This window comes from Lissotriton vulgaris, chromosome 6 (assembly GCF_964263255.1).
Source record: "Lissotriton vulgaris chromosome 6, aLisVul1.2, whole genome shotgun sequence".
NCBI lineage: Eukaryota > Metazoa > Chordata > Amphibia > Caudata > Salamandridae > Lissotriton > Lissotriton vulgaris.
In genome coordinates this window covers 730006195-730021187 of record NC_141694.1, presented here as the reverse complement: position 1 = coordinate 730021187, position 14993 = coordinate 730006195, and the positions used below count along the sequence as shown (strand labels likewise).

At 43.6% G+C, this 14993-nt stretch overlaps 1 protein-coding gene across 1 annotated transcript; it reads right to left on the bottom strand.

The window, feature by feature from the left end:
• Positions 1-551: 551 nt before the first annotated feature.
• LOC147707918 (uncharacterized) lies at positions 552-14721 on the bottom strand. The gene is given in 2 exon segments (XM_086925688.1): positions 552-824; positions 12103-14721. Coding segments are annotated over 2 exon segments (2892 nt in total).
• Positions 14722-14993: the final 272 nt, after the last annotated feature.

The following is a 14993-nucleotide window of genomic DNA, read 5'->3' as shown; positions in this document are numbered from 1 at the left end:
CCCCTTCTAAATTTGCCTTTTTGCGAGGTGGAGGAGGAGTCACGACAGCCGGCTACCAGTTTGTAGCTCGGGAGAAGCAGGCAGCGGCAACGGCAAACACAGAGAAAAAAAGCCGTGAAAGCCGCTGAGAACAAGAGCGCAGAGAACGAGAGAACGCGGGGAAAAATCTCGGAATACGGAGAGGACCCGATCCGGGCCAGCCCAGGGTTCGAGCTACCGGCGCGGTGCGGCAGCTGACCGGTCCAGTGGTCCGGTGGCCGGTGGCTGTTTGGTGGCCAAGCGGAGCCGGGGGCGGAGCTACTCAGGACGCAGGACTGACGGGGGCTGAGCAGCAGAGCAGCAGAGCAGATTGGTGCAGCTTCCCTGCTCCCCCACGTTCCTCACCTCACCCCCAGCACCTGTATCACCAAAGCCATTTCCCCCATCTTTGGCCTCTCTGCCTCTCTGCACCCTGAGGTCTGCTGCAGGGGTTTCCTGACGGGGGCTCCTTGGAATAGCATCGGGAGGCCCGCACCCCAGCTACACCCCAGCCACAAACAAGGCAAGACCCTTCAGAACTTCAGAACTGTATAGAACTGACTCTGGCATGATTCAGCTAAAGCAGAGAGACTGCGAGCGCGGCTGCCATTCGAGGTAGCTGCGAAGTAAGAGCCCGGGGGCAGTGGTCTAGGCCGGTCTGACCAGGTCCGACTTTGCCAGCGCCCCACCCCCGTGTGCCCCGCTCGCTCCAGCCAGACCTTCAGTGGCTTTCCAACAGAAGGGTGCAGACGCCGGGGAAAATGCCTGACTGACTGCCATCGAAACTTCGCAGCGACCACTTTGCACTAGGAAAAAAAAAAGTGACAGCGAAAACAGGGAAAAACAATGAGGACCAGAAATTCGTCCTTACTGCAGGCTCAGGAAAAACCTCGACCCCACAGAACAGCCAGGAGACGGAAGGCAAAACTTTTCTACCCCCCAGGTGCGGGTGGTCTTTACCCCGGGCCTAGGCTATCGGAGGGGGGAGCTCCGGGATCACCCGGCGCCACCGGTGCAACGCCAACGTTCCCAGTATTACCAACTGCGTTCCTAGCACTGACATCGTCGCAAGTAGGGCAAGATGGGAGGCGTCGTAATCCAGTAATCCAGTTGACTCAATTCCCAGCCCTGGGGCAAACATCTCCCTAGGAAATAGAGACATAAGAAGCTTCTTCTACCCCCTGGCTACAAGTCCAGCTGCTCTAACTAGATCTTCAAGCTGCTCTCCGCCCAACAAAGCCATAGAGGACGGCCTATCCCCCAGTCCCGCTGCCTCACGGGCTCCAGGAATGCCCCTATCACCAATAATCACCACGCTACAGGGCAGCATATCCCTCAAGCCAGAGGTCCCGGACAGGCTCGCATCCAGACTCGACTTCACCAGATCAACAACTCCTATACACCACTCACGGACACGCAAAAGCCCCCCTTTATTCGCCTGCTTCATTAACTACTCGGCGGCGTTCGACGGGGTAGATCGTGCAATCCTGTGGAGAAAGCTAGCCCAATGGAACATCAATCCATCTTTGTTGAGGGCGATCCAATCCTTGTACCACAAAACGTGGGTAAGAATCAAACTCTCGAGGGATCATGCATCCGCAAAAATCAACACGGACCGAGGTCTAAAACAGGGGTGCGTGCTTGCCCCACTGCTATTCAATTTATACAGCGCGGACATTGAGAGAGCCTTGACTGGGGCAGCACTGCTTATCCCAAAGATCGGCGGGACAAAAATTCACTTCATGCAATACGCCGACGACCTGGTGCTCCTGGACCATACGAGAATTGGGCTACAAAAGGCGCTGACGGCACTTACCGCATACAACGATAAAAACAAGCTTGTAGCAAAGTCCTCATCTTTGGAAAGCACCCAAAGAAAAAATCATTAAAATGGAGGCTTGGCCACCTTCTGCTGGAAAGTACTCAGCGGTACACTTACTTGGGCATTTGCTTCCAGGAGTCGGGGCTCTCAAGCGCGCACCTAAAGACCATCCAAGGCAAAGGCAAAACTATAATCTATGCTATTTGCAAGCTGCACGCCTCCTTATATAGCCCGTCCACAATGGCCATCCAGCGAGTACTCAAAGCAAAATTAATGCCGGCCCTAAATTACGCTCTCCAGGCATTCTCAGGCAAACTGCATAAAGACCTAGAAAAAATTCACTGCAGAGCCTACAAGAGACTATTTCACCTCCCGAGGTGTACCAGAAACACTCTCGTCCGCTTGGAGTTCTCACTCAACCAGCAATACTTGGAAGAGATGGCCGCCCTAAGCAAATACTATTTTCTAACAACGACGGCTAAGGAGAACACACTCAAGGCATTGCTGAATTGTATCTTCATAGAACCAGGGAATCCCTGGTCGGCCACTCTCAAGGCGGCGAAGGACCATCTCAATCTCGCCATTGAGTCCTGGAATCCCGAATATGTCAGCTACACCGCCATCAAACACTCCATCAAAAAACAAGTGCGCGCGCGCGGTCACGAGAACTGGTCCTGGAGTCGCTGGCAAAAAAAGACCTTTATGAGTCCTTGTGCTTATCGCACATCCTGCACAATCCCAAACACCATCTTAAGCAGGCCGTGGGCCGCACAGCCCTTCATAAGATCTTAGCCTACAGACTACATCCGCTGCCTCTTAAAGAACTATATGCCTTCGGCATGGTCGGCTCAGGAGCCCGGGAATGCAGGCTCTGCAGGTATAAACGTGAGTCACTGGCTCACCTACTATTCTGCTGCCCAGCCCTGCGCACGGCCCGTAGTTTCTATCTCAGGCCAATTCTAAGACAATCAGGAATCCGCACTGCAAAGGAGGCGACCATCCATCTTTACACCTTGACAACGGTAAAGCACATGGCCTCCTTTGGAAAGATCATTCACCAGACACGATCCTTGCTGATGGCCCCGGAGGGCATGCCCTTATAGTGACTTTACAGACCCATGCCCAATATGAACCTTACTCATCGTAACCCCAGTCCTCAGGGTGGCACAAACTCCCTTGGTTTTAATTTTTGGAATTTTTGGAATTTTGTAACCTTGTATCTTGTTTTTAATGTAATGGTTTTGAGTAACCAAACAATAAAAGAATTCATTCATTCATTCTAAAATGTGCTGCATTATTTTTTGGAATACAGCTGCCGCTGAGGCAAGCCCAAATGGCATCCTGAGGAACATGAATGACCCAGAGGAGCAGTGAAGGCTGTTAATTCTCTGGAGTCAGGGTGTAGTTCTACCTGATGGAATGCATTAGAAAGATCCAGAACTCTAAAGCACGTGGCTTCCCCTATGGTGCTTAAAACTTTGCGGGATGCGTGGCAGGGGGTGTCTTTCTATGATGATATTATCTGAGGTTGATGCATAGTGTAATATCCCCTTGGGCCTTCATAGCGATGACCACCGGGGCAACCGATGCGGTGCAATCAACGGGTTGGATAATACCTAGGGTCTGTAACCTGGATAATTCATGCTTGAGGGGTTCCCACATGAGGTGAGGTATGGGCCTGGTTTTGTGTGTAACAGGTTTAGCATAGGGTTTCAATTTAATCTTGTATTGAAAGTTTTTTAGAAGTCGTAACTCGTGAACACCTCGGGGAATTCTTGGAGAAAGGTTTTACCAGGAATGGACAAGTCAATGGTAAGCACTTTTTCAGGGTTATTAGGGTCTAGTTTTATACCTAATTCTTTTTGCTGTTGCCAACCAAGGAGATTGGACCCTTCTTCCACTATGATCTTTCCCTAGGGTAACTCGATCTTTGAAAGTAATGTGAGTTTTAACCATGCCCTTCAAATATATGGATTCCCTGGTGTAGCTGCTGGGGGAGATGTCCGCTTTCATTAATTTACTTTCTTAGCAATTGTTCATGTTTTTAAAATCAGAAATGTTCACAAATGTGAAGGGGGAACATGAATTGGCATACATATTGATTTTCTTGCCATCCAAACCGATTTCACATTGTGGGTAGTTTATTTGGTTGATAGTATTAGAGTCTAGAACTTGAAAGACAATTTTCTTTACTGACTGTAGTTTTTTATCAGGCATTTCGTCAGCACTAATTTGATTTTTAAGTAGGCTACGACAAATCCTTGCTAAGTGGCCTCTCTTTTTGCACTTTTTGTACTTTGCTGACATGGCTTGGCAATTCGGGTTGTTGGCAAAGTTATTACTGCTACCTTATCTGTAACATTTAAGCTTGCTCGTATTGTGGTCACGAGTAGAGTTGAAAGATATTTTCATTTTTAATTTTGCATATGGTATTTTCTGTGCGAAGGCCAGTAATCTCTGATACTTGACTAGGGTCAGTATGGACAGTGCTTGGCCTGATTTCTTTCATGCAGAGGGCGGTGTGTTCAATAGACCAGGCCAACTCCATAGCGTCATATAGAGTAGGTTGTTTTTGTAGTCATTTTCCTTGTATTTTCCCATTCCCTTATTAAAGAATCGTTGAGATACCAAATTCGCACAGTTCACTTAACCCTCTTAGAACAGCCACTTAGGTTGAAATACTTTCTTGTTTTCCTTAGACTATACAGAAAAAGTTGTGGCATTCCAGGACAATGTTAATTTTGTCTCCAGAGTGTATTATAAGTTTTGTCAAAGATGTTTATTAAACACCTCCCTCTTCCTCTAGGTCTGGCTCTGGTAGGGTATCAAAGACTTTCCTCCCGTGGGTACCCAGATTGTGAAGTAGAATATGTTGTTTTCTTAAGGCATTGAATTTCTACCCCCAATGGCTGTGAGATAGGTCTCAAAAATGTTGATTTATTCTTTCCAAGGATGTTTCGGTTCCCCACATTCATTAAGGAATGGGGGAGGTTGGGTCATGCTTGCAGCAGCCATGGTGAATAAAGTTGTTAAATATAGAAAAGGAAGAGAAGAAGGAGAAGCTCTGGATGGTGTGCGTTCCACCATGAAGAAGACAAGCAAGGATCCGTGAATATACTTTTACAGGAATGGAGTGGCACGCTGAAAGGTGTGCGTGTCACCGTGATGTAGGATGCAGGTTGCAAAAGTGTTTAATAAAAGATAGTATGTACAATAACAAATCGCTATGTGCGTATCCTCAGCAGGGGCTTGAAACACAAGGAATGGATGCCTGTAACAACTAACAGTGAAGGTAAATGAGGATAGTGCTAGAGAAGTGTGCGTATCACTGTAGAAGACGTGGCACGTACGAAAATGTTGTGCGTACCACCGCAATGAGTAGATACGATGGTTTAGAGAAGAAAAACGTAGCAATGTAGGTAGGTATGCATATGAATATAGAGGACAGCAGCCAAGTAGTGAATAAATGCCCCAAACGATAAATGACACGCTGAGAAGGAGTGAGTCACTATAGAGACGATGAGGGAAATAGTGAGCGTGTCACTGAGAGGGTTTCAGACACTAAGGAAGAAATTACCATAAATGCCACCTGGAAGAAGTGTATTTATGAGGAACAGTGAGTGTGTCACTGAGGATATTAAGGACACGCAAGGTGTGGTGTGCCTGTTTAAATATGTAGAAATTGCCCCAAAGAATGGATGACATGCTAAATAGTGTGCGTGCCACAGTATGACTAGGAGAACAGTAGTGAGCGTGTCACTGATGAGACTGTAGACACGCAATGAGTGGTGTGCGTGTCACCGCAGGATGGGCAAAACAACGCTTCTTCGTTAATGTGGTTTTGGACATGACACGCTGGAAGAATTGCGTGTCGTTATTTACAATGGTAGAGCACGTGACAAGCTGGTAGAAGGGGCCCAGAAATGCAAGGAGGAGTGCGAGTCTCAATCACTGTAGTGTCGTTCCTATTTTCCCAATAGGCCCTGCGCATTGGAATAACATAAACAGTAGTATGGACGTAGAAGTGCGGATCTTCCAGGTCTCCACTGACTATGCTAAACATAATTGGGTTTGTTACCAACTCGCTCAGAGGTCACTGGAAACTTTCTTCTCTGAATAGGAAGTGATCAGCTTCCCTGGTACAGACAAGAAGGGATTCAGTTTTCCAACAACCGCATAAACATGACAACTTTGCTCCTTAGAATAAGAGTCAATCTCTAGAGTCGTGTGAAACAATAGACAGTTATTTTACTCAGTCAGTTTTGTGCAGATTACTTTCACCAATATGCAGAGAATAGAGAGACGGGCGTTTTCAATAAAAGGTATTATTTATTGAACAATCTTTCTTCTCGTGCAAGAGAAATGAATTGCCACAATTGCAAGACTAATTATTATAAAAAGTGCGTACAGTAAAATGAGGATTGCGAAATAATACTGTAAAAGCATTGATATGGTTTCTTAGCCATACAATGGTTTAAAATGAATAAAACATATATACATTCATATATACATTAGGCTAACGTACTCAACTGGTGCTTCTAACTACGCCTACCCCAGTGTACCTGACCTAAGCCTAATACTTGGGAGGGAGTAAGTAAGTAGCTTTAGTTAAGTTGGTTTTGCCAAGGTTTGCTTCAAGAATTCTCTCTAAGGGTTTAGTCAACACCATACCTCTGAAATAGAATGTTGGCGGTCTTGTATCTCCTTCCAGGACTCGATATCCCAGTCACTCGTAAGAGTAGGCTGGAAATGCCGGAGCTGGATTTTCTCGGCAGGAGAAAAGCAGCGTCTCTCTCAGCGCGTCGAGGAGGAGGAGGGGCAGCGTCCGTGAGCAGCTTGCATCTGCTAGGCTCTTCAGGGGACAGCTGTTCTGCTCCTATGTGCACCACACCATCGCTATCATCGATGTAGTTGAGACAGCCATAGCACCAGTAAGATCAGCAGCGTTTGCTTAAGGCAACGTTGGCAATATTTATACCTGAAAGGTGCCTTGTTTGACGTAAGTTTTTGGACATAAGACGTCAATAAAGATGTCACTAGGAAGTGATCGTCTCTCAGTGCTCATTAGAGTTCTATTACTAATCAAAACATAGCAAGCGGGGACTTCCCAGGTTGCTGAGTTTTATCTTGTTGAAGAACTCGGAGTGTAATCTAGGAATCTTAGATAGTGGCTTCTGCTGTGTCATTTGCTCTAATGAGCTGCAGAGGAAGTTGCAGAGGAAGAGATACTGAAATGTGGCTCTGATCGTGTGAGGCCAGAGACGAGTTTCTGAATATTGCTCTTGATCGTTTATGCCATTATAGGGGAATAAATGGTTATAGCCGTATAGGGGCATAAAGGTCACAGGATTGATCGGGGTCCTAGATTAGAACGCGACACCCACTCCACGAATTTATGTCCATCAAATTACTAAAAACTATAGCAAAAGATGCATGTGTAACATTACCCACCCCAAAATACATATTTGCATTTGAAATGGCGTATTCGAAATACATGGAAGGTACTGTACATCTTTAAGCATAGAAATCATTCAAAATTATAGCATATGTAATAAATGAACGATTTTGCGAAAAAATTACACATGAAATATCTCTTAATACAGAAAAGAAGGGCGAGATAATTTCATCACATAGAAATGCATTTGTTATAAAATGAGCTAGAGGCTGATGTAAAGTTATTATGTCTCTAGATTTATCTAAAAAATAGAAGCTTCTGTTCTTTATGAATAGGTTTACTTTAAGCAAAGAATTTCCGTGCCAGAAAAAGGTAAATATTTTTTTTAAGTGTTCAATTCAAAAAAATTCTTGTTGAACGGGGGAATAGAGTTCCAACGCTTTTCAGCAGTTTTTGTTGATCAAAACTGAAGGCCGAATTCAGAGTTCATGGGAACGCTGTGTGTCGGAATGCTTTTCAAAATTATTATTTCTGTTCGGGGGAGAACATCATATCAGACAGGCTCTCACAAAATTGGTCTACAAAATCAGGTGACAGTTCGACCAAGTTTGATAGTGATGTAACCTGGCAGGTGTGAGAATGATTGCTATCATCAAAGTCTGGATCAGCAATGCTCACAGATGATCGTACCTGGGTGATGTTGCTTTTGTTTCTCGCTCCACTGTTACCACCTATTCGTAGCACAGGAGTCTCAACGAATGCCGTCATCAGGATTGGTAGCCACTGGGGACAACACAATGCATGAGCCGTTATTGGACTTAGCAAAGTATCGATATCCATTGGTACTGCTGATGGAAGTGCAAGACAGATGTCCAACACGCACTCATCTCCGCATAGCATACATCGAAGCACAGGTAAGATGCAGGTCTGCCATATCGGTCTGAATGAAAGAAACCAGGTCATGTTTAGATCTCTCAGCCTGGCCAATCCAAGGACTCTAGTTATTCTGTCCCGGTAGGGTACTGCTAGGATCGTTTCTTCCATCCTCGTAGGAGTCATGTCTGAGTTTTGGCTTGCCATATCGGAGCAGGAGGGTCAAAAATAAAATCCCTGCTACAAGTCCCAAAATAAGGGGTATGCCGCCAAAGACTGAATGGAATGATTCCTAGAATTGCTTTGAAAGGTGTTAGCAATCCCGTAAAAATGGTCTTAAATATGCCTGGGATGCCTATGGCACTAGACATGTTAAGGAGTTGGCTAAGCATTTCTGTGAAATGCACGGGGCAATTTGTTGATAAAAGGTCATGAATCTCTGATGTTGTCCTTGCAACTTGGAGATCATACGTCTCTTTTGATGACGTGATGGGCACTGTTGTCTGTAAAAGCACAGACTTCATTCTGCTTAAAGTATCAATTCGTATAGAAGAGAAATTCAGATGAGGCCAAATGGGAGTCTCTGTGTCTCCAGGGCCGTTTGGAAACAATGCTTGCATACAGCATTTGACCATGGATGTTACGCTTACGAGATAGGCTTTTCCTGGCAAAAGGCCACAACAGCTGTGATCCGTTCTTAGAATGTAACTCCCATTCGCGAGTTGCATAAAGAAAGGCTCTATCTGCGTTGTAGGTGTGACATATTGGTGGCATGAAAGGTTGTTTGAATTACCTTCACAGGCTCCGTGTAAATTAATACCCTGGCACAAAAGTATACCGCTTAGTGAATGTTTACAGTTTTCACCACTAAGAAATACATTTTTGTTGCTGTCACTATAGCATGTATGTGTGTATGGTAATTTCCATGTTGACTTAATGTAACCTTTACCTAATTGTTCATACTGGCCAGTAGGTATGTATTCAAGGCAATTTTTAAATCGGAAAGTTGTTATCGGAATTGTGATAATCCCATGTATTATCCATTCAATGACAGGACTTTCTGACATTGTCAAAGGTAATCTGTCAAGTTTTTCGATGCTCAGGATTGTATAGTCTGCTCCTTTCTGTGCCAAACTGATTTGTTTATCAGTAAGGTTAAAGATGGAAAACAATGACGTTGTGTTGATTAAACGCCAAGGCACATAGCCTGAATGAAGATTTTGCAGCGTCCAGCCTAACTGTACAATAGAACGCAATTGTGAGTGGCCATGCTGTAACATTAGCAAGTCTTTGTCTATTATATCTATGGCAGATGATACAATATTGTCCAACGAATATATTCTGGAGGACAGAGTCATTAACCCATTGTCCATAACAGAAAGTGATTTTTCCAAATGAATACGATCAATTTCTCGTATTTTTTCAGCTGTTTCAATTTGTGTGACTTTCCAAGCCTCGTTGTATGCAGCATAGATACTGGTCGCTATGAAACGTTTTTGAGCCTGTTTGCGTGGTTCCATAATAAAATCGCGCAAATCAGCACCATCTTTAAGTAGAGACAAGTGTTGCTTAATTTCAGCCAGTGTGGATGATTCTAGCCATTCAAGGCACAGCTTCCCTACACTGTATGTTGTTACTATCCCTGGATGTTGTCTCTGGGAGTATCTAGGGTCTTGTCTGGTCATTGTTAACCCCTGTGTTTTATTCAGGAATCTATCTTAACAGTTGTTTGTGTCAGTAGGCCAGATTAACCACTTTTTCCAATCAGGATGTGTTCTGTTTGGATGTAAAATTTTAGATATGTCTATTTCAATATCTGTTGTTGCATTATCAGGTATTGGTTTTGGAATAGACGGTTTGTTAAGGTCTTTGATCTTAGCTAGGCCAAGACAAGTTGTTTGTTGAATTGTTTCATTTAAAAACATTATTTGTTTTGGGATCATGCAGGCTCAAAATAGTGCTTCTAGGCCTTGTACCTGCCACTCTTTTGTACCCCAGATGGTTTTTGTTTCAATGTTATTTCTCCAATAATCAACACCAAATGTCATCATTTTTTCATAAAATGCTTCTGAGTATATCAATTTAGTATTTGTCAGCATTGTTTTCAATCCTTTTTTATCTAACAGTTTATAATAAAACGTTTCTGCATCACTGGTGTTAAACCCTGAGAAGTACTTGAATTTCTCATAGAATGTTTTAGAACTGCTTTTAGGTGGTGTAGCACAATGTTCCCATTGATTATACTTAAAAACATTTCTAGGCTGTGCAGATTTATGCAAGTAATGATCACCATAGTGTGTGTAGCAGAACATCTGGTCATAACTAGACGAACCTTGTAAATAATCATGATCTGCGAATCTAGCTGACATTACTAAATCAGACATCATATTATTAATGCTTTCAAAGTCCCAATCATCAGAGAATGTACTAGGTTTTACAAAGTCACTTAAGGAAACCTTGAATTGATGAGGATACTTCAGGATTTCGACCGGACCATAGATTTCATAGTCAGTTTTCTCCCATACTACCCCACCGGGTATTGGAATGGCTGTGACATTTACTGTTGACAGTTCTCTTTTCTTCACGTGGGATGATCTGTGTGGTTTGAGGACTAAGTTGATGTTCTGACTTGCTGTGTCCATTGTACTATATTTTCCCTCAATGAATTTTCCCAAACAAAGTACCATGATGAGCCAAAGCAGGAGGAAAAATATACCTAGACCAAACCAGAACTCTAACCATGGAGAAATAAGGTAAATTTCCTTTAGTTGATGAAAGAGTTCTGTTACTTTTTCTTTAAAAGTTTTTTTTTATTTCTGGCATTACTTCTGGGTTGCTTTGATCCTCAGAAAAGTTATCGAAGTTGATGAAGTAGCCAGAGGCAGTTCTGTCAATTGTTGGAATTGTTCTTTCAATTTGTGTTTCGGTAGCACATTCTGATGCCACATCATTGTAGACTGGTGTTTCTTGACGAACTGTTTCAATCTGTGTCTCAAGAGACACGAGTTCCATGGCATTATTGCGTAGTCCCTCTTCGTGCACTGCAGGCTGATCGAATGTGATTAGTCTTTCAGTTTGAACCTCTTGGATTGTTGCAAGTTTGGGTATTCTGTTGTTTCTCGGGAGTCCACTGGGCCTACTGTTGATTATAGGCCACATGCTTGTGGTTTTACCAGGTCGATTGATACAACTCTGTTCTCCTTTTTACCAGCAAGGGGCGGTAGTACAACTGATCTTGTTCCGTTGACTGCTAAGACAGGTACTGCTTTTCTGTAAGAAGGCCCAAATTCCTTCTTCACCGCTATTTTTTCTCTGACTAGATCCCCAATCTTTGGAATCCAGACAGGCCTTGCTGGGGCTGGTGGTGCCTCGTCAGTGGTAGCTGGCTGTTGCTTTAACTTCATGTTGCTTAAGGATTTTCTTGTTTCATTCAAGTCCTGTAAAACAGCCAAACGATCTTTGATGTCAAAGTCTGTTTTCTTATCTTCTACCACTGATACCTGACTATCTAAGTCCTGAACTCGCATTCTAGTTCCGAACAATAGTTCATATGGGCTGAAACCTTTTAGAGAATTTCTTGGCAAATTGTTTAGGCTTAACTGGACACTTATTAAATGTTTGACCCACCCAGCACCTGAACCTAATACCTTCGCTGTTATAGATTGCTTTATGTCCCGGTTTTTTCTTTCTGCCACACTGTTCCCTTCGGGGTGTGACGGACAAGAATACCGCAAGCCAACGCCCATGCTGGCCGTGGCCTCCTTATAAGCTCGAGAGCTGAAAGCAGGACCCTGGTCAGAATGGAACATGGAAATTGCGTATGTGCCGATAAAGACTCGCAGATCTTTTGTAACCGTTCTGGCGTCAGCCGAGCGCTGGAGCCACATTTTTTTTAAGTGTGTTTAGCCTTAATGATGTACAATGGGACACGTTTCTCTTGTTTGATTGCGCGGATAGATCGCCTTATGCTTTCTATTAGGGTTTCTGACACTACACTGGCCGGTTCTCCACTGCGATCTCTGTTGCAGTCTTCACAATTTTTTGCAAAGTCATGAATTCCTTCACTCATTTCCGGCCACCAATACTCTGATTGCAATTCTCTCACAGAGTCCCCGATTGTTTGGTGTCTCAGACCCAACCCCATATGTGCTTCCTGTAATAGGAATCTTCTCCTGTTCATGTTTGGAATTACCCTATCCCCCACTCCAGGGATTCGAGCAAAAGGAACGGAGTTTGCATCAATTACGTATGCATAATTGAGTGGATAGTTCACGAGTAGTGCTGCACAGTCGCCTTTTACGGACGTTTTGACTGCCAGCATGGTTTCCCCATCTATGTGTTTTACTGAACGCTTTTTTGTGGCTACGGAAGCCGGTTTAGTTGCTTCCGCTGTGGCTGTATTAGCCAATGAATTCCCTGCAACGTGAACGCCATCACGTTGATGACTCAGAGTGTGTATCACGTGAGTCTTTTGTAGTTCTTTCTGTAAAAGAGCTACTTGTTTCCAAAGCATTTTATGCTTTATTGTGGCACCTGTGTCATCTTTGTAATCATTTTCAATCCAGCTCTGCAACTTATTATTGTAAGAGTTGACGCAAAAATGCGAATCGCACACGATTAGTGTCGGGAATTCACGTTCTGCATTTTCAAGCGCCATCTTTAAAGATCTGATTTCAGCTCTCTGAGCCGAACAGTTTCTAACTGATTCAGTTTTTGTTATTTTCGGTCTGAATTTACCACACAGCCAGCGACCTTTAATAATCGCACAGGCTGCATCGTAGGATTTATTCTCTACGTTGAAATGCTGTACGAATCTATCTGTATAGTTTATACAGGCGTACTGTGGGAGAGGCAGAAGTTCGATTGGCAGAAGATATTCTTCTTCATAAGTCAAATCATTCAGTTTATTCAAGAGCGGGCCGTGATAGAATTTCACGTCTTCCGCAGCAAGAGAATTTACGTTCTGTATGCATTTCGGATCCAGTGACACTGTGGGCAGGTTTACTGGGCTGAATAGCGCCTCGAAGGCGGATTCCGCTGTGACAACAGTGATCCTTCTGCCTTTTGCTAGTTCTCTTTCTTTAGCTATAGCTGTTTGCACTGCTTTCACAGTATTTTTGGTGAGACTGAATGTTTTTTCTACTTGTGTGTACAAGTGAGATTTGTAAGCTATTGGTACCGTTTCTCCCTCATTAGAGGTCAGGTATGTGAATCCGCATCTTCCTGGGATGACTCGGATTACAAGATTGCATGTGTTGTCACGTGTATCTAATTTTGTTTTTGCTAACATGTCTGTTTGCAGTGATCTCAAAATTTCTGTGTGTTTTTGAGTCCAATTGATTTGTTTAAAATCAGGTTTAATTAATTCGTAGAGAGGTTTAACCCTCTCTGCGTAATTTAGAATGTAAGTTCTTCCGAAATTCAGAAAACCTAGAATCGATTGTAAGTTCTTCAGCGTTTTTGGAGCTTGGAGTACAGCTCACTTCTCTAAGAAGTTGTCCGCTAGGCTTTTTCCTTCACTTGATAATTTGTATCCTAAAAATAATACTGTCAGATGGGCAATTCAAGACTTTTTAAAGTTGAATTTGTAACCCTCTGCTGCGAACCCAAGTATAATGGTGTTCACTCTTTTCAAGTGAGTCTCCAAGTCGTCGTCTGTGAGATAGATATCATCTACGTAAGATAATGCCTCATCATCATACATTTGTAGTAACTCTGTTACTCTGGCTGAGAATAGTCCTGGGCTGTTCTTGAATCCCTGTGGGAGCCTACAGAAATTTTTCTGTGACCCCATTACTGAGAAAGCGGTCAAGTATCTGCTTTCTGGTGCAATGTTTTGACAAAAGAAACCATTTGATATGTCTAATGTCGTTTTATATTTTTTCCTAACTATGTTATTCATTAGTGCAGCACTATGCGAATTTTGTACTGCAAATGTTTTGCAACATGCGTTAAGGTGTCTGTAATCCAAAACTAGACAATATGAATTGTCTGGCTTGGAGACAGGAAACAAAGGATTGTTCATTTGAGAGGCGCATGTTTCAATCACCCCCTGGTATTCAAGTTGATCTAAAATCTCCCTGACATGTTTTTTAGCTTCTTGCTTAATGGGATACTGCTTTTGTGCAGTCGGTTGACTTTTCAACTGGATTTTGTGAGGAGGAGAGTCCTCATCCCATCCTACATGATTTTTATATGATGCTGGTGCCTGGGCTACTGCCCATTTCCTTGCATAAGTATATTTTTTGTGAATCGGAATGTGATTCGAGAAGGCAGGCATAATCATTTCTTCGCCACGAGGGCACTCCCTGAAAAACTCTGGGGGCCAATCTTTTTCAGCTAACAGAATATCATAGCCTTTTGAGAGTTTATCCCAAAATAGACCCCTTATTTTCCTAGTCTTATCACCCTCTATACGCAGTGTTATTTCGTATATCTTATGGGGCTCGCTAAGTCTGGTGTCGGCAGTTTCAACCTGAATGTATTCATTTGTGTCCACTGTCTCCAGATGACTCATCAGGATCTTGCGGGCTATAGTGATTTCTGCTGCACTGTCTAGCATTGTCTGTGCCCACTCCCCGTTTTTCAACGGTGTCCTCAGTATTCTCGGCATGTTCGATTACTCTAATACTGGCTACCTTCTTTTTTGGAAATTGTAACTTTTTACTTTGAGCAGGTTCCTTGTCTTTGGACTTGGTGTGCTCTCCTGGGTCTGACCGTCCTCTTCTTTCCGATTTCTACGAAAAAGATCGAGAGGGACGTGTATCAATACTTTGATATCTGTCAGGCTTCTTCAAATTATCCCTATTTCTAAGGTTATATCTTTTCTCAGAGGGCTCCCTCTGGGGAGACTGGTGTTCTCGAGTCGGAGTTCTTTCCCTCCGT